General features: G+C 37.7%; 1 protein-coding gene across 3 annotated transcripts in view; it reads right to left on the bottom strand.

The window, feature by feature from the left end:
- Positions 1-266: 266 nt before the first annotated feature.
- The window catches only part of ATXN3 (ataxin 3), a 33,029-nt gene continuing 7,501 nt past the window's right edge, over positions 267-25,794 (bottom strand). The window contains exons 4-11 of one of the 3 annotated variants that reach the window (XM_022576262.3): positions 24,203-24,288; positions 23,712-23,778; positions 20,794-20,881; positions 15,257-15,389; positions 14,755-14,921; positions 13,361-13,457; positions 9,176-9,255; positions 267-4,751 (exon numbers count right to left, since the gene is read on the bottom strand). In XM_022576262.3, the coding sequence (XP_022431970.1) occupies positions 4,657-4,751; positions 9,176-9,255; positions 13,361-13,457; positions 14,755-14,921; positions 15,257-15,389; positions 20,794-20,881; positions 23,712-23,778; positions 24,203-24,288 (813 nt within the window). In that variant the 3' untranslated portion in view covers positions 267-4,656. Of the gene's footprint in view, positions 4,752-9,158; positions 9,256-12,123; positions 12,178-13,360; positions 13,458-14,754; positions 14,922-15,256; positions 15,390-20,793; positions 20,882-23,711; positions 23,779-24,202; positions 24,289-25,794 lie in introns of those variants that run through there. The other 2 variants (XM_089908136.1, XM_022576263.2) reach the window with 2 other exon arrangements.

Here is a 25,794-nt window from a genome sequence, read left to right on the forward strand (position 1 = left end):
CCTTCTGGCAGCAGTAGTTGGAATGGAGAATCAGTGGGTTCCCCTGACCTGCTTCATTCATCACCACAGCCATAAAAAAATGCTTCTCAAATTCACTCTGCATGTGAATCCCCTGGGGATCTTGTTAAAAATGCAGGTTCTGATCCAGTAGGTGGGAGTGTGGCCTGAAACTCTGCATTTCTCAGAAGCTCTGAGGGTGTAGATGCTCCAACCATACTTTGAATGCAAAGCTATAAATTAACAATAAACACAAATAAAAACAGAAGTAAAAAAGCAAACATTATCTTTATTTAATAATCTTTGATATTTAAAATACAACTCATCGAACATCCACATTAACAACAGTATCCTCAGTGTTCAACAGTGCTTTGGAAGCCCGGCTTTTCTAAGGACCAGACAGGAAGGCCTGTGTGTGTATTAACGGCAAAACAACTCAGAGGAGCACACACAGAAGGGCTGCAGAGTTGGGTCCTGAGAAATGGCACTGCCACAGTGCACTTGTGTCATGGCCAAAAGAATGCTTTTTACTTCAGATGTTTTTTGGTAGTTGAATTTCAAAGTTTATTTGTACAGAACAGTAATTTTTAAAGTTATTCCTAGTAGTCCAATGTTGTAGAAATTAGATAATCACATTCAAATGTATGTTTTCCTCTTTAAAAAAAATTCCTGAAAACATTCACCTTTGAAATATGAAGGAGCCAAGTGAAGTGCTTCCTAAATGAATCAGGCATTTCCACATATATTTCACTAATGGTCCCCATTCCTAGTCTATGAATCCATAGTCTTAAAATATTTATTGATACACTATTATAATTAAACATGCCAATTGCTATAAATTTAGAAGTGGTTACTAGCATTAATTCTTAAAATGCCAGACCATTTTGCAAAAAAATTAAAATAGCAGAGGTTTTCTTCAAATTAAAAAAAAAAGATAAAAATTCAAGAATTAACCAACCATGTCAATAATCTTCTCATTCATGAGAGCAAAATGGAACAAAAATATTTTATGTATAAGACTTTAAAAAACAAGTTGGTTCATCTCTTTAGCAAAAGATGACGGTTATAAATGGACCAGAAATGAAGCAAAGTTTTTATTTTGAAAATATGAAAAATTACTTATATTGCTGAAATGATTAGTTAATCCAATCTGATTTTTCTTAATTAAGGTCACATCTGTAACATCTCCATGCTTGTTAGGGCCCAGCTACAACAAACAATTTACTTTGAAAGTAGTGGCCATAGACCTCTCCAATTGCAGATAAAGTTTTTAATAGAAAGTCATCAATATTAATAATTGAATCCTCTTAAGAATTTAAAACATCATGATTTAGTTTTCATTCTAGGCTATTTCAATTATTATCATTATATTTTGCTTATGCACTGAGAATCAACCTTTTTTGAATTTGCACAGGTCCAATGGGCCAATTTTAAGACATTTAGTAAATCTTGGCACTAACTTGATACTGTTTAAAAATAGTATCAAACATGCAGACATTAAAAATGTGACTTAAGCTCTTACTGGCATAAAATTTACTTTATTTGACTTAATATTAAATGAAACAATGTAGACTATGGGTAGTTTTGCCTATAATGATCCTCAACTAGTTGAGTTTTTCCTCGTTAACTTTGGCATGAATAAAGTCTTAATTAAGAAAAATTAAGTTTTAAAGAGAAAAAGCACCTCCTTAAATATTCTGCAAATTGTAAACTATTTGGCCAAGATCTTAGAGCTGATATACAGTTTACCTGCAGCAACCTTTTCAAACTTTTTTTTTTTTTTTTTTGCGGTACGTGGGCCTCTCACTGTTGCGGCCTCTCCCGTTGCGGAGCACAGGCTCTGGACGCGCAGGCTCAGGGGCCTAGCCGCTCCGCGGCATGTGGGATCTTCCCGGACCGGGGCACGAACCCGTGTCCCCAGCATCGGCAGGCGGACTCTCAACCACTGTGCCACCAGGGAAGCCCCCTCAAACAATTTACATTACTGAAATATTCGTATGTTAATTACTATAAAAATGTACATTGATGGTTTAGATCAGATGTTAACTTCTCTGAATTTTTAAAACATAAATAACTACTTATTAAATCCATGACATCTGTAAGTATGAAAGTGTTATTTCCAAAGATTGTTTAAACTTTACTTATAATACTAGCATTGTCATGGTACGTATTTTATCCCGGTAATACAAATTATACATTAGAAAAATGATACCAATAGTTTAAATATTAAACATTAAGGTGTTCCCAATTGGTAAAACAGAATGGAAATCTTTATATAAATAAAGTTCTTAGGACAGTGAATTGCATTGTTCCTGACTTGTAGGTGGTTTAAAGTAAACAGCACTTCCTGATGTGTGAACTATAGCTTTGTGTAACTTTAAAATTTTCTTACTGTGGTTATGAGCACTGGCATCTTTTCATACTGGCCAACTGATTAAGAAATGGAATCTAAATGTTCAGTTAAATATATGCCAATCCATACAAGATGGCAGTTCACTAGTGATTCTGAATCTGCCTGCCAAATATAACAATTTCACAACTAAATAAACACATTCAAATATATCCAGTGTGTGCTCGGCCCTGCTTTAAAAAAATCCCTAACAAACGAAGGTCAACATGCCACATTTCTTTAAGTGCTTTAACAAGGGTGTGTAATATAAGAACTAACCCTAACTCTTAAGGTTAAAACTTAAATGTATATTCATTTTCTCATTTTTATATTAGGTAGCTCATCAATTCAAATATATGAAAAGTTTAACGTAATTTTTCAATGGGAAAAGATACAGGCCGAATATCCATGGAAAATATGACTAGCATACTTGGGATAACTACAGAAATGTCCAGTCTTAAAATATTTTGGTTTGTAAATCATAGGTAGTAGTATCAAACTCCAACATCCCTTGTAGTTCTAAAGTTTTGTAATTCTTCTAAAACATTTTCAATTGTCAAAAGAAAACTTTAGATTTTAAAAGAAAACCATCTAATTTTATGTAAGGGAAACTTCAGAAAACTTACTTGGCACAAAATAATGACTAAAAAAAAATCTGTCTCTATCCAAGAAAAAGCTATTTCATAATCATAAATAAAAGGCAGTTTTTCATCTCTTTTCAGTTAGCAATAAATCCTACATCAAAAATTTTTCCCTGATAAAATGTGTGTAGCCATACACCAGGATATGGCAACATATCATACTTTAATTTTCTAAGTTGTCCGCTGAAATTTCTTCTTAAATTTTAGCTTCTGAACAATTCATCATTCAAAGGGGCTTCAAAGGGGGATGGAGAATGAAGGGGAGTAGATGACAGAATTTAAAAGGTCCATTTCAGAGAGACATGGTTAATTTTCACTGAAATCATCCCACTGCATTGACCCAGCAAGAAACTCTGCATCCCAATTAAAGAATGTTTATCAAAACTAAAGACTTTCTTATTTACAAACCCAGTAAGTACTGTGACTTCTGTAATTCTAAGCTATTTAAACATGATGCACGTGTTAAATCACAGTATAAATTTAAATGTAGTTTTGTTGGTAAGTTATTTTCATGTTCTAGATCATTATCTCTGGCAGACTATACCTACTAAAAGATGTACAGCAGAAGCAGACATCTGCACTTCATGAATCAATTGTAAACAGAACAGACAGCTCCAGTCACAAGAGGAAAAATAAAATGAAACTCCTACTAAAATTGAAGGCCAAATTTTATCTATCATACATTCATGGTGGGCACTGGATGTTGTTTTATAACAGTAGGAAACTTGCACACTATGCTTCTCCTATTTTTCTCAATTGGAAAAGAAAAGGAAATAACAAGGTGCAGGAAAGAGGGTTACAGCAAACCTATACAGTTCTGACATAACTGAGAAGATATTCACAAAGCATTTGGGAAAGGATGTGCTCACACATTAACAAAATTCTCATTTATTCTCAAATACTTGTGCAGAGCTGATTTCAGAGTTTAGGAATGCACCAGAATCATGAAATAATGATCCCATCTTAGAGGGCTTAAAAAGCAAAACCTCAAGAAACATTACCATCTTTCAAAAGAGTTGTAGAAAGTAATGAAAACCACGTAGCAGAGAAACTGTGATCAGAGAAAATAACATGAGAAAACACCCAAGTGCACAATACAGTCAGAGGGTAAACAGCTTATCCTTCTGGAACTGTTACTATTATCAACACAGAGGAGACACTGTCCTAAAAGGTTAATTTGGTTAAAGAGAAATAAGAGCAACTTTTAGATGATGAAAGTCAGCCAAATTCCCTATGCAGAAGGGAGGAAAAGAAGATAAAATGTGGGGGAAAAGTTCTGTGGCAATAGCTGGTTATAATTAGTTGGTCTGCAAAAAGAGCCAAGAAAAATGCCCTAATTTTAAACATGTTAGATATTGCACACTCAAAAAAGAAAAAAGAACAGTTAGAAAACTATTTTAAATTTCTTTAATTGCTGAATGCCTCTTTGGCTAGTGTTTGGAGGATCGTTATTTAGTCCTACAACGGATGTATTTTTCACCCTCTCAACTTTTTGTTTGCAAACCACCTAAGTCTTATTTCCTCTGTTGAAAATTGTTCTCTTTGACACATTACCAAAATGGACCCTATGCTGTAAACACACAGGACAATATTGGAAAGACTGAATATCTAAATGATTTGTGAAAGATATTATTTTTTTCCTTCCGTTTTGAAATTACTTCTAACAGTTTCTAAAGACATGGTCACAGCTGCCTGAAGCATGTCTTCTTCACTCATAGCATCACCTGTTGGGGATAAAACACATATTTCTTAGAAATTTCTAGAAAATTTCCAAAGTCGTCAAAAGGTAAGCTCTTAGAAACTGTTTGACTACTATAGTTTCCTTTGTTGATTTTAAAGGTTTACATACAATAAAATCCACTTTTATAATTCTGTAAGTTTTGACAAATACATAGAGTGGTATACCATTATCATCACCCAGCTACAGAACCGTCCCACTGACCAAAAATATTCCCTCGCCCTGCCCCTTTGTAGTCAATCCCCAAGCCCTAAGTCTAGGCAACCACTGATCAGTTCTCTGCCCTACAGTTCTGCCTTTTCCTGCATGTCAACACAAATGGAATCATCATTATGTATGTAGCCTTTCAGTATGGCATCTTTCACTTAAAAGCATTCAGCTAAGGGGAAGAAATTTTAACTTTGTGTCTATCGATGATGAATTAGTTTAAAAAAGTTTGTTCTGAGAAATAATTATTTACTCACAGGAAGGTGCAAAGATAGTTCAGAGAGGTCCTGTGTACACTCTGGCTAAATTTCACCTAATAATTAAATCTTACATAACTACAGCTCAAACCTAAATCTGAATATTGGGACTTCGTCATACATGTAGATTCGTGTAACCACCGCCACCGCAATCAAGACAGAGAACTGTATGGCACCATCAAGATCTCCCTCCTGCCATCCCTTTTTAGTCACACCCACTTCTCTTCCCCCCCACCTTCCCTAACTGCAGGCAGCCACTAATTTGCTTTCCATCTCTATAAATGTCGTTTTTAGAATGTTATACACATAGAATCATACAGTATAAGATCTTTTGAGATTTTTTTTTTTGCACTCATCATAATGCCCTTGAGATGCATCCAAGCTGTTGCATGTGTCCACGGTTTCTTTTTAATCCCGAGTGGTATCCATGGTATGGAGGTACCGCAGCGTGTTTAACCATTCGCCTACTGTAGGACATTTGTTTTTTTCCAGTTTTTGATCATGACAAATAAAGCTGCTATGAACATTCATGTACAGGTTTTTGCATGGATGGAAGTTTTCATTTATCTGGTATTAAATGGGAATATAACTGCTGGTTGCATGGTCAATGTATGTTCAGTTTTTATAGAAATTACCAAATTATTTTCCAGAGTGGCTATATCAGTTCAAATGAAAGAAGTCTTATCTCCCTTTACGTTCCCCTGTTTATAACTGCCTTTAGTACTTCCTATATTTTACGCTAAAAACCAAATCAATGTTACAATTCTTCCTTCAGTTATCAAATGTAATTTAGAAAACTGAAAAGGAAATTCTGTTGTGCTTACCCATATTTTTATTCTTTCTACTGTTCTTTTTTCCTTCTTGATGTTTCAAAATTACTTTTTAACAGTTCTGTTTAGAGAACTTCCTTTAGCCATTATTTTCCCCTTCATTCCTGAAGAAAATTTCATGAATTCTGGGTTGAGACTTCTCTTCTTTCAGCACTTGAAAAATGTCTGTCACTTCCTTCTGACCTCCACGATTTCAGATGAGAAATCTGATGTCACGCAAATTGCTGTAGGCAAGCTGTTTCTAGCTGATTTTAAGATTTTTTTTTTTTTGTCTTCAGTTTTCAGAAGTTAGACTACGGTGTGTTTTGGCATGGATTTCTTTGGGTTTATTCTGTTTGAGGTTCACTCAGCTTTTAGAATCCGTAGGTTGGTACCTTTTGCCAAATTTGGGGAATTTTCAGCTATTATTTCTTTAAATACTCTTTCAGCTATACCCTCTTTCTCATCTCCTTCTGGAACTCTCATGGCACAAATGTTAGATCTTCCCCACAGGTCTCAGGCTCTGTTAATTTTTTCCAGTCTAATTCTCTTTGTTGCTCAGAATGGGTAATATCTACTGTTCTGTCGAGTTCACACTGATTCTTTTCTCTGTCCTTCCATCCACCTGTTGCGTCTGCCCACTGAGTTTCAAAATTTCAGTTATTGTTATTTTTCAGTTCTAAAATTTCTATTTGGTTCTTCTTTATATCTTCTATCTCTTTCCTAAGGCTATTTTTTTCACTTGTTTCAAGCATGTTCATTACTGCTCACTGGAGCATTTTATGATGGCTGCTAATTTAAAATCCTTGCCAGATAATTCTAACATCAGTGTCATTTTGGTGATGGTGTCTACTGATTGTCTTTTCTCATTCAAGTTGAAATTTTCTAGGCTCTTGATATGACAAGTGATTTTTAAGTGAATCCTGGATATTTGGGGTATTATCTTATAAGAATGTGAATCTTATTTTTTTTAATAAATAATTTTATTTATTTATTTTTGGCTGCATTGGGTCTTCATTGCTGCATGCAGGCTTTCTCTAGTTGTGGCAAGCGAGGGCTACTCTTTGTTGCGGTGCATATGGGCTTCTCATCGTGGTGGCTTCTCTTATGGCGGAGCATGGGCTCTAGGCACGTGGGCTTCCATAGTTGTGGCACACAGACTCGGCAGTTGTGGCTCGCGGGCTCTAGAGCGCAGGCTCCGTAGTTGTGGCGCACGGGCTTAGTTGCTCTGCGGCATGTGGGATCTTCCCGGACCAGGGCTTGAACCCATGTCCCCTGCATTGGCAGGCGGATTCTTAACCACTGCGCCTCCAGGCAAGTCCCGCGAATCTTATTTAAATCTCCTCTTTCAGCAGGCCTCCTCTGACATGAGCACCAGTGGCAGAAGAGGGGTGGTGCCCCGCTGCTTCCAGATGGGGAGAGGGTGTGTGTGACCACTACTGTTGAACATCCGTGGGAGTTCCGGCTTCCCACTGATACCTGCCTGATTGGGAGGGGTTGGAATGCCTTGTTACTGCTTCTCACTGGCACTGTGGGGGTGGTCTCCTCATTACTGCCTCAAATCAGTGATGGCCTGATTCTCCACTATACCTCTTCTGACATCACCCAGGCGACAAGCCAGAAGGATGCCTCTTTATTGCTAGGTGGAAGTCCAGGCTCCCTAAGACCACTGACACCATGGGAAAGGGGGCATCATTGTCTCCTGGAGGAAAAGAAAATCCCAGCTCTCCACTTGGCTTTTTCTGACACCACTCTGGCCCAGAGAGGCGGGAGATGTGCCTCATTACGTTACTTGGCCTTTGTCAATGGGGTAGGGTGGCAATAGGACCAGTTTATTTACCTGGTCCAGGCTGGCTGGACTAGAGTGTTTATTATCTTAAAGTTTTTGTCTTGCCAAGTAGTCCCTTTTGGCTCCATAGAGCAGGCTTTTCTTGCGGCAAAAAGAAAATCCAGAATACTGACCACTATGTCTTCCTCTAGTCCTGAGCTTCTCAGCCAGTCTGTCTTCTACCTTTCAGATTCTTCTTATATTTGTTTTATACAAATGTCTGGGGTTGTTAGCTATACTTAGGAGAATGATTAGGAAAAAGTACCCATTCATTCCTTTTTATTGCTAATAGTAGTCCACTGTTTGGATGTAGCACAGTTTCTGTGGCATGTACCAGCTGAAGGACAACATGTGAGCAGTTTCCGGTTTGGGGCTATTACGAACAAAGCTGCTGTAAGGATTCATATACAAGATTTTGTGTGAACCTAAATTTTCTTTTCTCTCGGTTATATACCTAGGAGTGCGACTACTGGATCACATGGTTAAGTGTACGTTTAAGTTTTTAAGAAAATACTAAACCGTTTTCCAAAATTGCTGTACCATTTTACGTTCCTACTAACAATGTATGAGTCCCAGTTGCTCTGATTCTTGCCGCATTTGGTATTGTTAATTTAATTTTTTATTAAGCCATTCTTGTAGGTGTGTAATGGTGTCTCATTGTGGGTTTAATTTGCATTTCCCTAATGACTAGTGATGTTGAGCATGTTTTCATGTGCTATTTGTCATCCATATATTTGGTGAAGTGTCTGTTCAAATCCTTCACTCATCTTTTTGAATTGTTTTCTTATTTTAGTTTTGAGAGTTCTTTACATATTCTACTTAAAAGTTCTTTGTCATGTACAGTTTCCTTCTCACTCGATTTCTACTACCAATAATTGGCCAAAGTTTAAGACCTATTATTAAACCAAGGCCTGAGGAGTAACTCTAGATTTCTTTGTTGTAATCTGGACTACACTCAGGTGTTTTCAGTTTTCCCAGTGGTAAAATGAACTTATTTTCCACCTACTAATATTCATTATCTCTGAGAAACTTTTGGAGAATGTACGAATTACTGTGAAGTTGCAAGTGATGTTTACAATTTTAAAGCAAAACATTGCTTAAGTGCTTCAAGGGCACTTAAGGATACACACTAAGGAGTTAGCCTACTCCTTAAGCCAAGAAAGTTTGGTACATTACCAATTCCTTCAAGAGTTTCAATATAATGAAAGCGAGGAGGAAAAAAAGCCTATAAAGCCAAAAATCACATGGAGTCTGGGTGTCAAACAGAGCATGCAGATAACAAATGGGATATAGGATCAGAGAGGCATACCGAGATCACTGTCAAGTGCTCCTGAACTTGTGTTCGGCTTTCCACATGGATGTCCTGGTGGATCTTGCTGCTGCTGCTGCCTGAAACATTCAAGAGTGAATGTGTATTTAAAAAACAAAACCTAAGAATAAATATGCCACGAGAAAAAATATTCACGTGGAAAATAAACGGTTCCACACAACAGAAGAGTCACTGGCATGAACACCACAAAAGAAGGCAAGAGCAAGCAGTCTGATAGAAAACAAACTTGTGGTTACCAAAGGGGAATGGGGGGGAATAAATTAGGAGTTTGGGATTCATAGATACACATTACTATATATAAAATACATAAACAAGATCCTACTGGATAGCACAGGGAGCTATATTCAATATTTTGTAATAACCTCTAATGGAAAAGAATCGGAAAAAGAATATATATATCTAAAACTCAATCACTTTGCTCTATATTTGAAATTAATACAACATTATAAATCAACTATACTTCAATTTAAAAAAAAAGAGCAATCAGTCTCATATAAATTACTGAAAAGCATCACAGTTCTGATCCTAGAAAACTTAGAAAATTCGAATTTATCAGGCAAATTAATGGGTAGGTATTTTCACCACAAAAATAACACATTGTACAAAAGGAGTCACTGGTAGCTATTTCGGGGTTTTTTTGTTTTTTTTTGCGGTACGTGGGCCTCTCACTGTCGAGCCTCTCACTGTCATGGCCGCGCCCGTTGCGGAGCTCAGGCTCCGGACGCGCAGGCTCAGCGGCCATGGCTCACGGGCCCAGCCGCTCCGCGGCATGTGGGATCTTCCCGGACCGGGGCACGAACCCGTGTCCCCTGCATCGGCAGGCGGACTCTCAACCACCGCGCCACCAGGGAAGCCCTGTTGCTTATATTTAAAACACAGGATTAGGAGGGACCCCGGTCTGGGTCTGTGGTATTCAGAGCTGGAGAAGGCATTAATAACACTGACATATACCTGTAGGCTACTTCACAGTTTACAGAACAGTTTTACACACTGCCTCATCTGATGCACATAACATGTGAGTTAAGGTTTTACAGTGACATAGCTGACACAGCAGAGTTTTGCTCAGGGTTTTATGATAGGTACCATGGACTTGGAGATTACCACTGGAAAAAATATCATGGCTACGAAAATATCAGTTAACAACTCTTACTCATAAACTATGAATTTGCAACAGGTAGACTTTCAACAGCATTTTCATGCTTAATGCATGAACACTGTGGCTACTATATTAAGTGTGAAGCTTCAAACACCCTACAGGAAAAAAAAAAAAAACCCTATACATTTCAATGAAAAACAAATTAGCACCAGGGTCAGTTTGGAAAGAATCAGAGGGAAGAAACGGCTCCATAACCTTAGAGCCAAGTTCTCCAAAATAGAAGGTATTGAGACAAGGACCCATATAGGTGTAGTAATCAGGAATTCTACTGAAAGGCAAAAATTAGTTTCTCAGCTCCTTCACTAATGAGTCCTACAAGATTCTGAATGCTAGCCAAAGTTAAAAAGAAACCCCAAGAAGTTAGCTCTTAACTCTAGTCAGCAACAAGTAACTGTAAAATACTCTCTAGTTCTACTCAAGTTCTCACCAGTATTTTCAAGGCCAAACCAGGAGGCAGAGGATAGTAAGCCGAAGCTGGAAACCATCACAGTACTTTCTTACCCAGCCAACTGCCCCCAGTCAGAAAGGAGACTCAAACATTTAAGAAAGGGTGCAACGTTGAATAAAACACCTGCATTAGTTATAGCTGGCATTGCGCTTGTTATAACTTACTTAGTCATTATGGAATGTTACTGCATTATCCTTTGTATTCTAAAAAGTTTAACTCATTGGAGATTCTACATTTTTAATCCAAAAAAATCTAAAAACCTTTTTTTTTTAAAAAAGAGGGATTTGTTTTTATATTTTAAAGACATTTTCTTTTTCTTACACGTACTTGTGAATTTTATAGTTTCTCTATAAAGTATGTCTGTTTGGACCATTTTATTCTGGAAAAAATTGAAGTCTGAAAAAAAGCATGGCAGAAGTATCACTTGGAAACTGTTCTGGAGAGCAGTTTAGAAATCTGTACCAAGGCCTTAAAAATGTTCATGTCCTTTAACTTAGTAATCTGAAATTCTCAGAATAATATAGCAGAAATGATGAGAGGTTTGAGGCATAAAGTCAATACAAGGATTGTTCATTGCATTATTATAATAGCAAAAATCAAAAGGTTCATAAACTGTGATACATAAATTCATTTTATGAAATATAACATAGCCTATTACAAAGAATATTTAGTATCATGGGAAAATGGGTATAACTGATATACAATATATGGGCGTTTGTGTGACTAGAAGCGTATGACTACCAAAACACATCAGTTATTAAAGGTAGGATTATGTTTTTTTAATTTAGATATCTCTAAAAATAAAAATTCCAAAATATTATTTTTTATCGAATTAAACATTTAAAGCTATTTTTAGCAATAACTAGATAGTTGATGATATTATAGAACTACCATTAATAATCATCGTGTGATAATTATTCCATTATTGTATGACAAGAGCATTTGGCTATATTAAGAAAGAAACATATATTTTAGAGACACACACAGAAATTAATACAGATGCAGTATGATGATTTAGATTTGTTACAAAATAATCCCACCCTGGGGCTGGGAGAGTAGAAAGCATGGGAGATGGGGGCATAAAAAAAAACAAGATGACCCATGTGCTGATATCTGTTAAATCTGGGCAACAGATAAATAGGGGTTCCTTATGCTGGTTTCTCTACTTTTATATAAATTTGAAGTTTATCATAATTAAAAAATTAAAAAAGTTAATTTTAAAATTTAAAAGGGAGTGACAAGCACTAATAAGCACTATTTTGAAATTTTATACATAATTAAATCCATTAATCTATCACTGAATAAAGACTAGAAATATCTCACATTAAGAGGATGTCAGTTGATCAGAACTTTCCTTCATATACTTCTGAGCTGTGACTTAAAAAAAAAAAACAGAAAACAAAGTAAATATTATCTTCATTATACCATCAAATGTAAAATGCTCTAACATTCTATATACTACTAAAGTACTACCAACTCTGATGTGTACGAGTCTTCTGAATTGCAGAGATGTTGACATGTGAAAAAATGTGCACCTTAGAATTGTTGAAATATAGTAAATAATAGGCCAGACTCAGCCACTGGCCTTTGTTTTCTGACCTGGGATCAGAGGATCTGAGTATCATTATAGATCTTGTGATCTTAAGATGAAGTTATATCATTAAAAAAAGAAAAAGGGATGAAGACGTGAGTGACAGTTACTGGAAAGGATAATTTTATAGGTGAAATTTCTATTTTGAAAGCACTTATAAACCTGGGCACAAAGCTAGGTTTTAGGAGCTGAGGATTCAGATTTATGGTTACCCTCATGTCCCTGATGCTGATGGGCCTGCAGTACCCCGCTACTGTGGCAATGAGTGGAGCAATTAACCATCACTTCTATTTGGGGGCGTGTTCCCCTACCGCAAATGCTGTTTTTCCTATTAATTCACAGGAGAACTTCGCAGGGTTGGTCCAAGTAACCAAGAAGTACATTCAAAGGATCATTAGGCTTTGCTCTTGCCTTGACCCAATTCCATTTTCCTTTTGATGACGAATTTTACAGGGTTTCCTTCACCCTATTTCATGTAAATTTAATTAGTACTGGGGCAAAGTTTTCCCCTAAAACTATATTTGATTTCACAGTTTATTAGCTACAAATTTTTATTTTTATTTATTTATTTATTTATTTATTTATTTATTTTGCGGTACACGGGCCTCTCACTGTTGTGGCCTCTCCCGTTGTGGAGCACAGGCTCCGGACGCGCAGGCTCAGCGGCCATGGCTCACGGGCCCAGCCGCTCCACGGTATGTGGGATCTTCCCGGACCGGGGCACGAACCCGTGTCCCCTGCATCGGCAGGCAGACTCTCAATCACTGCGCCACCAGGGAAGCCCTAGCTACAAATTTTTAAAAAATACATTCAAATGCTCATAGGGTCAGGCAGTAACCAGTATTTTAAAAAAGGAGAGAACCCTCAATAAAATAAATGGTTTAAATCAAAGCTGTATGTTTACAAATAGACAAAACAGCCAAGGTAAATATTAAATATGCAATTTTAATATTGTACCAACTACTTTACTTTTCAAAGTAGGCTTCTCTTCTCTTCCGTAGCTCTTCTGAAGTAAGATGTGTACCTGACGTCTGTGGAGTATCTTGACATATATTTCTGGAAGTACCTGAAAACAAAATAAAACAGAACAAAAAACTATTTTATTTACCAATTCAAGCAATAATATGTTTATACTTATGTGAAGGAACTTTTGAAAAGTTTTGTTCTCAAAAATATTCTGTACCATTCTGTAAATGTAAGAAAGGCTCTGAAAGTCTCAGGGAGAATCTGAATAAGGCAGTTCAAATCTAACCTGTGTCCACTGCAGCCAAAGCTGTTACCCATCTGTGATGTAGTGGATGTGAGGAGGTAAGCCCAACGACCAACTTGGTAGGAGAAATAATTAACGCCACACTTGTGTGCTCTCTTATTAGAAATGAATCTGCACTTTCAAAGGCATAGAATTCCTAGAAGCAACTCAAAGTGGATGATCACAAAACAAACCCATTCTCTGTATCCCTCTATCCTGAAACATTTGGGTACTACAACAACTTAAGTATGTTTCCATGTTCTTACTTCATTATTGCACCAATCAGAGATTCTGCACAAACTGTGAAATAAAGTGGAAAGGAAGGGAAAGTACACAGAAATATCTAAAACTATTAAAGCTGGTGTCTGTCCATTACTGGGCTAATCTAGCAAGGCTCTACTAATCCAAAATGGGCCTGCACACCATATGGACTACTCATGAGCCTCCTGGCACACCTGTGAATTCCTTATTTAGATATTTAAGGAATTCAATTGACAAGTAATTTCATCAGAAAGTAGAAGGCAAATTCACATTAGACAAAAACAAAACTATCAAAAAAAAAAAGAAAACCCCTCACACCTGTAAGTAAACCCCTTTGAACAACATCCCAGACAACTCCCTCAGCTTGGATTCCCTGAGGGATGCATCTTTACTCTCAGCTGATGGGCCTATATCACTAAAAAAGTGGGCTCACCAAAGTGGGCTTAAGCTGTAAGCTGCACAGCCACCAATTGTTAGAGTTTTGTAAAATCAATTTACTTTCTCTGTCCAGGCCTTCCTTCATGTGCACTAGCATACATTTTTAGAACAGTTGGTCTGGGTAAGGGCCCACTGACCTCACAATGATTGACCTCAGTTTGCTATTGTGTTAGCACAGTATTATAACCAAGTGGAATAACCAGAAATAAAAATAAAACTAGTCCTAATATAACACAAGCCGTAAAAAGTTGTTTTAAAAGAAATCTAAAAAACAATAACTGATTGTACATAGCTATTGCTTCTGCAGTGATTGTCCAAGAACTTCTACCAATAGTACATTAACTTCCAGAAGAACTAAGAATGATCTGAATCAATTCTTCAACAATGAATAAAGTATGTGTCGGAATGTCCATACCTTGCATGCTGAGCTGAATGGCCCTGCGGAGATCTGCTTCTTCATCTTCCAAGTCAATTTCTTGGCGACTTAGTGCCAGAGCCCTCTGCAAATCCTCCTCATCTTCGTCTAACATTCCTGATCCATCGTTTGCTTCTAAGACGCGTTCTAGATCTGTTTTCTGGACTCTAAAGAATAAAAGCACTAAAAATAACTGCAGACCACTCTTCTATTTTAGATATAACAGAGACATTTATAAACCAAAGATTTTTATGTAAGTCAAAACTTACACATTTTCTGGCAGACAAGGTCTAATAATATAAAGGTTTTATTGTGATGTGAATCTAAGTATATTTAAATAATTCAGAGTTGGTCCATGGTTAAACCAATAAACTTCACTAAAACATAAAGGTCTAAAAAGAATCACCAATAATAAAAGGACCTCATCTTCAGTGTAAGCATGAAAATTTAATTTTTGTAATGAAATACTATCATATATTCCATACTGCAAGCTCAATTTTACCTCTGTTCTTTGAGTTGTGCTAATTCTTCTCCAATAAGTTTTGGTCGATGCATCTGTTGGACCCTGATCATCTGTAGGAGTTGGTCAGCTTCACAGTCTGGCAGATCACCCTTAACAACAAATATAGAATAACCTAAAAAAAAAAAAAGGCAAAAATAAACTAAAACAGTTAGCAAGTGATTCAAAATTGATTAAAAATGACAGCAGATAGAGAGGCGGTACAGGACAGTGGAGTGAGGACACAGACTGAGGAGCCAGGAGCACCTGGGTTCAAATAATGATTCTTACGCTTACTAGTGGGGTGATCTAGAACAAATTACATAGTCTCTGAACCTTGCTTTCTTCACTTGTAAAATGGGAAGAGCCATCTCACAGAGTGACTATGAGAAGTAATCGAATCTGTAAAGGGATCTACTAAAACAGTGCCTGACCAAGTAGGTTACACTAAATGATACCAGAGAGGCAAGGAAAGGAATAAGGAAGAGCAAGGAATCTGGAATCAGATGACCTGGGTTTTAATCCCCTCTCTCTTCTATTTCCTAGCTGCCTGGCCTCTGGTAAACCCCTTTACCCATCTAGGTCTTGGTTTCTTCAACTGCTACATAGATTATACTGTACCTTCCTCGGAGGGCTATCTGAGGACACAATCAGAGGATGTGTGTAATAATGTGTAATATGGGTAAAATGAGTCATCTGTGGAAATAGCTGCCCCTGCCCCTGACCCTGACACATACACATCCCTCCAAACTGAAAACAGGAGCTGGAAAGCCAATATCCCAAATCTAGTCAAGGTGTTGAAGATGCAGTTCATGTTTTGAAAAAATTACACCGGCCCAGTGTAATTTTTTATAAATACGATTCTAGAAAGCCAGGGTTTTCCCAGCTGGATACGCCACACAATAGCTAAATAAGGGTGCGCTACACCTAAGTCACTCTAATCAATTTACGTTTTTCTTCATTTCTTATTTTTGGCTGCACCACGTGGCATGTGGGATCTTAGTTCCCCGAACAGGGATCGAACCCGTGCCCCTGCATTGGAAGTGCAGAGTCCTAACCACTGGACCTCCAGGGAAGTCCCTCAATTTACATTTTTCTACCATAAATTTTCTTCAACTTTGGTGCTTGTTATGGATATTCTTTGTGAACATTAACAGATAATGAAACAAATGAACAAAGATGAAAAGGACTGTTAATGGAAAAACTCAAAAGAGTAAATCATAATACACTTAACATTTGTTTCTCACAAGGACAAGTGTGCTCAGTGTTCAGATGGTTTAACATGTTTTACACCAATAAAATTGTTTCTAGAGTCTAGAATAAACTATGTCAGCTCATGATGCTATTCCATGAAGAGTATCAGGAAGGGCAGAAACTGCCTTATGGAGGTGGCACTGTAAGGATCTTGGCTTTCATTCAAGATTAGATCTCATTCTAAGTGTGCTAGGAAGCCACTGAAGGGCTGACGAATGAAGGTGTGCCATAATGTGCATTACATTTTAAAAAGAGCACTCTAGGCTGCTTTATCAACAAAATATATAGGAACCAGCGTGCAAGCAGAGTGGGTCTTACTAAAATGGAAAACCTGAGGGACAGCATATATGGGGAGAAAAAAAAAATACGTCTTTTGTAGACGTGTTCAGTTTAAAATGCTTTCTGGACTTCTGAGTGGAGATGTTAAAGTTAGGAGTTTGGAGTTCAGTGTAGATGTCTAGGCAGGAGATAAAAGTCTAAGGAATTATTGGCAGATAGACTTTATTTAGAGATGATATTTAAAATAATGGGAGAGCAGTCAAGAAGTTGTCCAAAGACTGAACTCTGGGTCACTTCATTAGTTAGAGATTGAAAAGAGTAAGATCCATAAAAGGAATCTGAAAGAAGCAGCCAAGCAGCAGGTAAACCTCCATAGAGGCCTGGAAGCCTTGTGTAGACAGTATTTCAAGAAGGGAGGATATAGCTAGGAACAAAGGTTTTAGGCATAAAAGAAAAGGGATACAAGTATATAAAGTCAAAGAAGTTACAACACTATGATCCTACATGTAAACTGGAGAGAGGTACATGACAACCAACCTGGTAGCAATAAGCATGCCAGTGCCCAGACTGTGATCTCTAACCACCATTACTAAAAGGGCAGGAAATATACAAGATAAGACTGAAAATTCTTATTGTATGAGAAAGAAGGGCTTCAAAAGGCTAGAGTGGTCATTTCAGAAGCTTGGGAGTCAAGTTCAAAAGGTTCCCACTCATCCAAGATGGGACAATTTTGTGTATCAACATGAATAATAATTACAATGGACTAAACCAAATGAACTATGGTTTTAATGGATTTGTTTACACTGACACTTCAGAAACAAACCAATTACCTTTGGAGGAAGGATACTATGAAACCGACTCATTTAAAAAACTGATAAAAGAAATATTTATCCTGCTTTTTCTATATGAACTATACTTCAGGATAACCAAACAGTTGATGAGGGAAAGTTTATTTGTATAGAAGTCCTCCAACTAATAAATGAAGGAATGACAGGAATCTGATATCATCATTTTGCAGTCTTCAGTGAAATAACGGACTAGGCATTGATCATCAATAGGTACCCAGATCACAGAAAGAGAGCTGACTAGACACCACCATCTGTAAAGAGAATTCTGTCCTCCCCAAATCAACTGGAATCTGATCCAGCCCCTAGATATAAGGACCAGTCTACTGGGCATCCAGGGCTCAGACGAAAAAAAGGTTGCAACCAGCAAAATCTAGAATGTGGGAAAGAGAACAAAAGATCCATTTTCTTCAAAAGAATAAATCAAGGAAAAAAATTAAGAGGAGAAGAAACCTATAGATATATTTTAGAGACACAGCAATCCAATGGAATCAATTAACTTTATTTCAACCTGCTTCAACTGTAAAAAAAAAAAAAACAAAAAAAAAACCCCAGAAGAATTAACCAAGGAGATTGGAGATTTGAACACTGGCTGGCTAGTTGATGTTATTGCAGAATTGTAATTAAATTTTTATGTGTCATTATAGTATTGTGACTATATATATATTTTTAAGGAGTCCTTGTTTTTTAAAGATTTTAATGAAAAAGACACCTACAAAGAACATAATAAGACAATTAGTATTTTCTCAAAATAAACTGGAAAAGGAAGTGGCTAGGGTAAAGGTAAAACAAGACTGGCCATGAGATATTTGTTGAGGCGGGGAGAAGGGTACGTAAGGATCCATCACATTATTTTCCATACTTTATACTTGTTTGACATTCTTGGTAAGAAAGTTTTGTTTTGTTCTGTTTAAAGGAGGATATAATCAACTATACCCTCAAAAAAGATGAGGTCAAAGGAAGACTGAGAATTGAATACTGGCAGTGGCAAATGTGGAGGTCATTGGTGACACTGAGAAGAGGGTTTTCAGTGACACATTGGTTATGACAGTGTAACTGGAATGAGTTCATGAATAGAAGACAACACCCTAGAGATGATTCTAAGGAGAAAATAAAAATGGGAGACAGCTGGAGTTTCCTGGTGTTAAAGATGCTTTTTCTTTTTACTCATTGGAGAGAAAAAGTGTATTTCTCTGCTGATAGAAATAATACAGAAAAGAGGGGGAAACTAATCACACAGGAGAGTGGAGTGACAAGCAGAAGCAAAGATCCTGAGTAGGTGGGAGGAGCTGGGATCTAGCCCCAAAGTGGAGAGGTTGGTCTTGGTTAGGAACAGGGGACAATTCATCTATTTTAATAGGCTCAAAGCACAGGTAGAGATAGAAACAAGGTGATAGATTGCTGGTAGAAAAATGAGGACGTTCTCTTTTAGTTGCTCCTGTTTTCGTAGTAGAATATAAAGGAAGGCCATAAGCTAGGAGTCAGGAAGGGGTAGGGGAGTGGTTAGATGTTTGAAGGCAGAAGTTGTGAAATCATCACCTTGGACAGTGGTAAGTGAACTAACCGAGAGAACATAGTAGGGATGTCAAGCAGCACTAAAGGCTCATTTGAAATTTGTGATCATATAAAAATTAAAAAAAAAAATTTGTGATTATAAATTTAAAGCAAAATAAATCATATTTTATCTTTAGCCATGTTCAGCTGTTCTGATGGAAGACTGCACAAGCCCAAGATTGGGTTTTAACCAGGGTTGGGATTTTGTCTTAGAAGTATGATGGAGGGGGCTACCCTGGTGGTGCAGTGGTCGAGAGTCCGCCTGCCAATGCAGGGGACACAGGTTCGTGCCCCGGTCCGGGAGGATCCCACGTGCCGCGGAGCGGCTCGGCCCGTGAGCCATGGCCACTGGGCCTGCGCGTACGGAGCCTGTACTCCGCAACCGGAGAGGGCACAACAGTGAGAGGCCCGCGTACCGCAAAAAAAAAAAAAAAAAAGTATGATGGAGGGAGAGAAGGACAAAGGAGTTGAGAAATGCAACAGAATTATTATAATGATGGATTACTGGAAATAAGCAGGGTAATACAGGATTTTAGGATGTAAGGGGAATGTTTAGGTTTGTAGTAGGGTTTAAAGAATTGTTGGAAATTAAAAAAACCCAAAAATATGGTATAAACATAGGAGGCAATAGTCAAAGAGTAGGATGCTTATAACTGGGATTTGAAGGTGGTAGTTAGTAATGGCAAGGCAAGAGTGAAGAAAATGATCTTTGAAAGTAAGAAGAGGTTGAATTGGATTGATTTTTGATGTAGAAATCACCAAGAAAGATGAAAGGAGTTGAAGTAGAGAGATGACAGTGAGTCGGATCCTAAAATCTTCAGTGGAAAAGGAGGAAGATCAGAGTGCAAAAGACTACAAAGGAGCATGGGGTAGAGTTTAATCTCGTGACATGTATTTCAAAGCACCTGGAGTTTTTAGGGAAGAAGAGTGGCCAAGAAGGGGCAAAGAGGAGCAAGAAGAATACCTACACCTCCCCTTGGCTCTGTGGTATGTGGGGTACAGAAGACAAAAGAACCATTACTGTAGAAGGGCTGCAAAGGAATCAGCATCCCCAGGGGAGGGCCAAGTGTCAGCAAGAATGCTAAATGAGCAGTTATCATCCAAATCACAGCCTAAAGCTCACCACGTAAAACATAAAAATTATAACCCTGCCGCTGCCACGAAAACAATATTGTTACACTCACTCCTTTTTTTAACTTTTTTAAAAAATTAATTTATTTATTTATTTTTGGCTGTGTTGGGTCTTCGTTGCTGTGTGTGGGCTTTCTCTAGTTGCGGTGAGCGGGGGCTACTCTTCATTGCGGTGCGCAGACTTCTCACTGCGGTGGCTTCTCTTGTTGCGGAGCACGGGCTCTAGGCACACGGGCTTCAGTAGTTGTGGCTCGCAGGCTCTAGAGCGCAGGCTCAGTAGTTGTGGCGCACAGGCTTAGCTGCTCCACGGCGTGTGGGATCTTCCCGCACCAGGTCTCGAACCCGTGTCCCCTGCATTGGCAGGCAGATTCTTAACCACTGCACCACCAGGGAAGCCCCTTGTTACACTCACTTCTAAGGAAATAGTTTTATTTGGCTACTTCAAAAGGTAACATAAAATGTTCAGTCTTTACTTACCTTCCTGTTGTAACTGAGCCAAGAAAAGTGCAAGGTATGTGTCTGATATTAATTCTGGACCCGTCAAGAGAGAATTCAAGTTGAACCACTGGAAAAAAAGTTGTCAGTGTTTAAGTTAGTGCACATGTAAGTAATAAGGAAGTTTCACATGTTAAGAATAGATATAACCCATCTAAACTTAGTAAGACTGTCTAAAGACTGAAAACATGTCAAATCAAGATTTTTTTAAGTAATTAAATAATGTGATTCTAAAAAATTGAAATAGAATGTTGCAAATTTATCACTATTAAATGTTTTAAAAGTTTGCTTTAAGCCATAAGCTTTAAATCCCTCCTCCAAAAAAGAAAAGAAACTGATAGCCAGTATTTTAAAGTATCTTTATTGATAGCGACAATTAAATCTTTTTTCAAAGGAACAGCCCAACAAAATCCTCATCTAATCATATTATATTGAGGGTGGAAGAAAAAGGAAAACTACCCAGTTTTCCCACTGCTGATAATCTTGGTCAAAATAGTTCAACTGAGAGAAAGCCAGACATTCCAGGAAGAGAATTTATAATTGCCAACTCATTTTAAAAAGTAAGCCATTACTGCATGTAAGTAACATCATTTGGTCACTACTTCATGGGCCTCCTAGTTTAACCCACAAGATACAAAAGTTTCAGAAGTTACTGTCAGCAACATGACCAACTACTTTTCCTGGATTTTCACAGAGATAATATTTTTCTCATCTCATCTTTTTCTTTATACAGGGACCTCAGACAAGAGTCTATAGGGAAAAATACAATTTTAAACAAAAATACAAATTAGAACCAAAGATGATAAGCCATACTTTGACATTTCCTGTATTTGTCAAAGATAATTTGAAATGTGTAAATTCAATTTTGAAGAACTAAAATTTTAAAAATTTCTCAAAATAGGGGACTTCCCTGGTGGTCCAGTGGGTAAGACTCTGCGCTCCCAATGCAGGGGGCCCAGGTTCGATCCCTGGTTGGGGAACTAGATCCCACATGCATGCCGCAACTAGTAAGTCCACATGCCACAACTAAGAAGCCCACATGCCGCAACTAAAGATCCCACATGCTGCAACAAAGATCCCGAGTGCCACAAAGAAGACCCAGCGCAGCCAAAGTAAATAAAGAAATACAAAAAAAAATTTTTTTTCTCAAAATAATAACGTAAGTTTACATGCAAATCAATACAAAGGAATTTCTAGAATTTAAGTCTTCAGATCTTGAAAGTGAAGAATACTTGATCATATTTTTAAAGATCTAAATAAAACCCAGAGGTTAAATAACCTTGGCAGTTGTCCTGCCCTGGTTTTTCCCAGAGTTGATTCCCACCTGGGTCAGTCTTTCCTGCATCACACCACACCTCCTTACTTGCTCTTTGCCCCCCCCCAGGAAGGACCTTAAGAAATAATCAGTTATGATGAAGCTGCTTCTAGGCAGCAGACTTAAAAGATAATAGCAGGGCTTTTGTTTTTGAATTATCTTGTATTGATTTAATTCAACTTTCTTGATTTCATTTCCTTTTTTGTTTTGTATTAGTTTATTTTTTAAAACAGCTTTATTAAGGTATGACTGACATGCAGTGAACTGGCCATATTTAAAGTATACAATTTGAAAAGTTTTAACATATGTATATACCCATGAAGCCATCACCACAATCAAGAGTGAACATATTCGTCACTGCCAACTTTCCCGCGCCCCTTGTAATCCTCCTCTTTCACTGCTCCTTGCCCTCCTCATCCCCAGGCAACCACTAGTCAATCTGCTTTCTGTCACTATAGATTAGTTTGCATTTTCTACACTTTTATATAAATGGAACAATATGGTATGTAGTATTTTGTGTCTAGGTTCTTTCACTCAGCATAATTATTTTGAGATTCATCCATGTTGTTACATGTATCAATAATTCATTCCTTTTTACTACATTAGCCTGTTTTCAATAATCCTCTTTCCGGACTTCCCTGGTGGCACAGTGGTTAAGAATCCCCCTGCCAATGCAGGGGACACGGGTTCGAGCCCTGGTCCGGGAAGATGCCGCGGAGCAACTAAGCCCATGCGCCACAACTACTGAGCCCACGCTCTAGAGCCCACAAGCCACAACTACTGAGCCCACGTGCCACAACTATGGAGCCTGCGTGTCTAGAACCCAAGCTCTGCAACAAAGAGAAGCCACTGCAATGAGAAGCCCGTGCACCGCAATGAAAAGTAGCCCCCACTCGCCGCAACTAGAGAAAGCCCACGCACAGCAACGAAGACCCAATGCAGCCATAAATAAATAAATAATGCCAAAAAATAATAATAATCCTCTTTCAAAGTGTCAAAATTCTAAGAAAAAGGACTTTAACTCTGTTTCAAAAATGGTATCGTGTATACAAAGATCACTGGCAATTATTTTAAAAAAATAACCCTTTAGGTACTTTTCTTGATCTTAGAAAAAGCCTTGCTCAAGACACATTCCATGTCCTTTTTTTAGAAAAAATAGAAATGATTTATGCAGATACATATATTACATGGCATTTTGGAATGCGAATAACCTTGTTAAGCAAAAGCAAACACGACTGGAAATTTTTATTCATGCTAGACACTATTTCAGGCTTTGTGACCTTGCTATGCTTAATACAAACCCATGAAAATAGTAGTTAACTGACAGAGCATCTTTACAACATAAAAACTCATAAACATATTAAAAGTAACCACGGCTGTATTGTCTTATTAAATAGAGAATTTTACTTATGTCCTCTCTCTCTCTATTGAAACCAGGCCACATACACACATTACTGGTGAGTTCCATTTGCAACTGAAGTGAAAGGGACAGGCGCCTTAAAGACGAAGGCACAAATCCCTTACACTTCAGTTGCAAATGAGCTACAGAATGAGGAAAAAGACAGGGGAAGAGGGGAAGCATTACCTGTTTTCCTAATTTTCTAACTGTAAACCAGTGCTCTTTATAATTGCATATAAATGATCTTTCATTTCTAGAAACAGGAAAGAAAACATACATAATATTAAGTTGAAATACTAGAGTTCATATTCATTTAGTTTGTCTATTGGAAAGTATTACACAAAACCTATGATGATTTAGGATTATATTCACAGTTTTAAGTATCACTGATTTTTAAAAAATTACAAAACAGTATGAATCTCTGTGCAGATAAGTGATGCCGTGCAAAAACGATGGCACCACACCCCATTCAAGGATCAGCTCTGCACTGCCAGACACTGAGGGGTCAGGAAGGCTCAGTGGGCAGATGTTCACAGACAGCCACAAAAGGTGAACTAGGAAAACCTGAGGGATCGAAACGGGGAATATCAAAACAAAAGCATGCAAGATGTATTTTTCTCCTTTAAGAAAGTATAAATTTAAAAATCAAATGTAGGAAAAGCAAAATAAAATCTTACATGGGATCGATCCTGAGCCTCTGATACTCTGGACTGTTAAACAGGATTAGTTCTAAACCCCAAACTTTCAAGGCATTGCTTATAACCTGTTATAAAAAAATAACAACTTTTAAAAATTCCAAATTTAAGTAGTGTAGCCATGTTAGTTGTATACACAATTGTAGTTCATATATAAATTTCCCCAGAAGGTTATGGTTTTTAAAGTGTGTGTATGTGTGTCTAGATATATCACTAAGTCCATAAATAATATACAAACGTAACATTAAAAGAGTACTTTTTACACTAAGTTTCTGGAATGTTCCAGAGAACCACACAATTCCTAGATAAAACTGCCTCAAAACTCCAGATGTATTTTCTATCCAGTAAGTGCTACTCTTAAAACTAGTCCACTGCAAACATGTGATAATTTGGCTGCTATGGGTCCTGCTTTAGAAAACTGATAGTCAACTCACTACCTGATATGTAATAATGATAATTTTATGTCTATTAAAATGAGTTATTTCTGGGGATTTAAACTGAAGATTTCATAAATTTTAAACTTCTATTATCATGGGTTTGTGATTTGTAGGAAAAAAACAAAAGATAAACCTGATTATTTCAAACTGAGAAAAAAAAGGGAAATTTCTGAAAATTCACTACCTACCCTCCAAGGTAGCCAACAAAGCAGGAAGTGAACCAGGCACGAATACAGACAAAAAGTTTATGCTATGAGGTGGGAAAATGTGAACTGGCACCAAGAGCAGCGCTGCAGGGACTTCCCTGGTGGTCCAGTGGTTAAGAATCCACACTTCCACTGCAGGGGATGCAGGTTCCATCCCTGGTTGGGGAAGTATTATAAGATCCCGCATGTCACGGCCACGTGGTACAACCAAAAAAAAAAAGAGCAGCGTTGCACAAACAGGAAATGGCAAGCACTGGGCCTGCTCGGGCCTCTGCTCCAGGCCGTGCAGTAGCTGTCACCTGTAACGGTCCACAGTAAAGCACTGGCTGGAAACGCTGGTGCCTGAGGAGTCCAGGAGGACAGTACAGCGGAACACAAGCAGAGATATCTGCAGAAAAAGTTCCCCCAAGAGAAGTTCTAAAGAACTCTGGATATGCCTCACAGGTGTTAGAGATGGAATGAAAGATCCACAGATGAAAGAATCAATCTCACAAGTACATATATATTCACCCACAGAATTCAAGGGGAGTGATAAGATTTAAAAAAGGAAAAAGGAAAAAGCCACAGACCATAATGAAGGAATCCAATCCTAGTGGGCTGATTTAAATGGAAGGTAGGAAAGTGTTGTATGTTCTCAAATTTACACAGAAGATGGTAAGTTTGGAATACTGCGACTTACTGGAATTACGGTTATTAGCATCCGGATGCAAATTAACAACCTCCTTTGAAGAAGCCCTCCTCTAAGATGAAGATCCTGTCATCCTAATTGTCATGTTTATCTGCATAAAAATCTAGTACTCTGGTATAGAATCTTAGACACAATCTACTGGAGGAACTTCTGAAGGTCACATCATTACAGTGACTATGAAAGACTGTGAAAAGCATACCCTGAGCTTAAACAGTGCCTGGGACATAAACAACACTTAGTAGA

The sequence above is a fragment of the Delphinapterus leucas genome, chromosome 2, assembly GCF_059928025.1.
Source record: "Delphinapterus leucas isolate spDelLeu-1000000601 "Yukka" chromosome 2, BTC_Dleu_Yukka2, whole genome shotgun sequence".
NCBI lineage: Eukaryota > Metazoa > Chordata > Mammalia > Artiodactyla > Monodontidae > Delphinapterus > Delphinapterus leucas.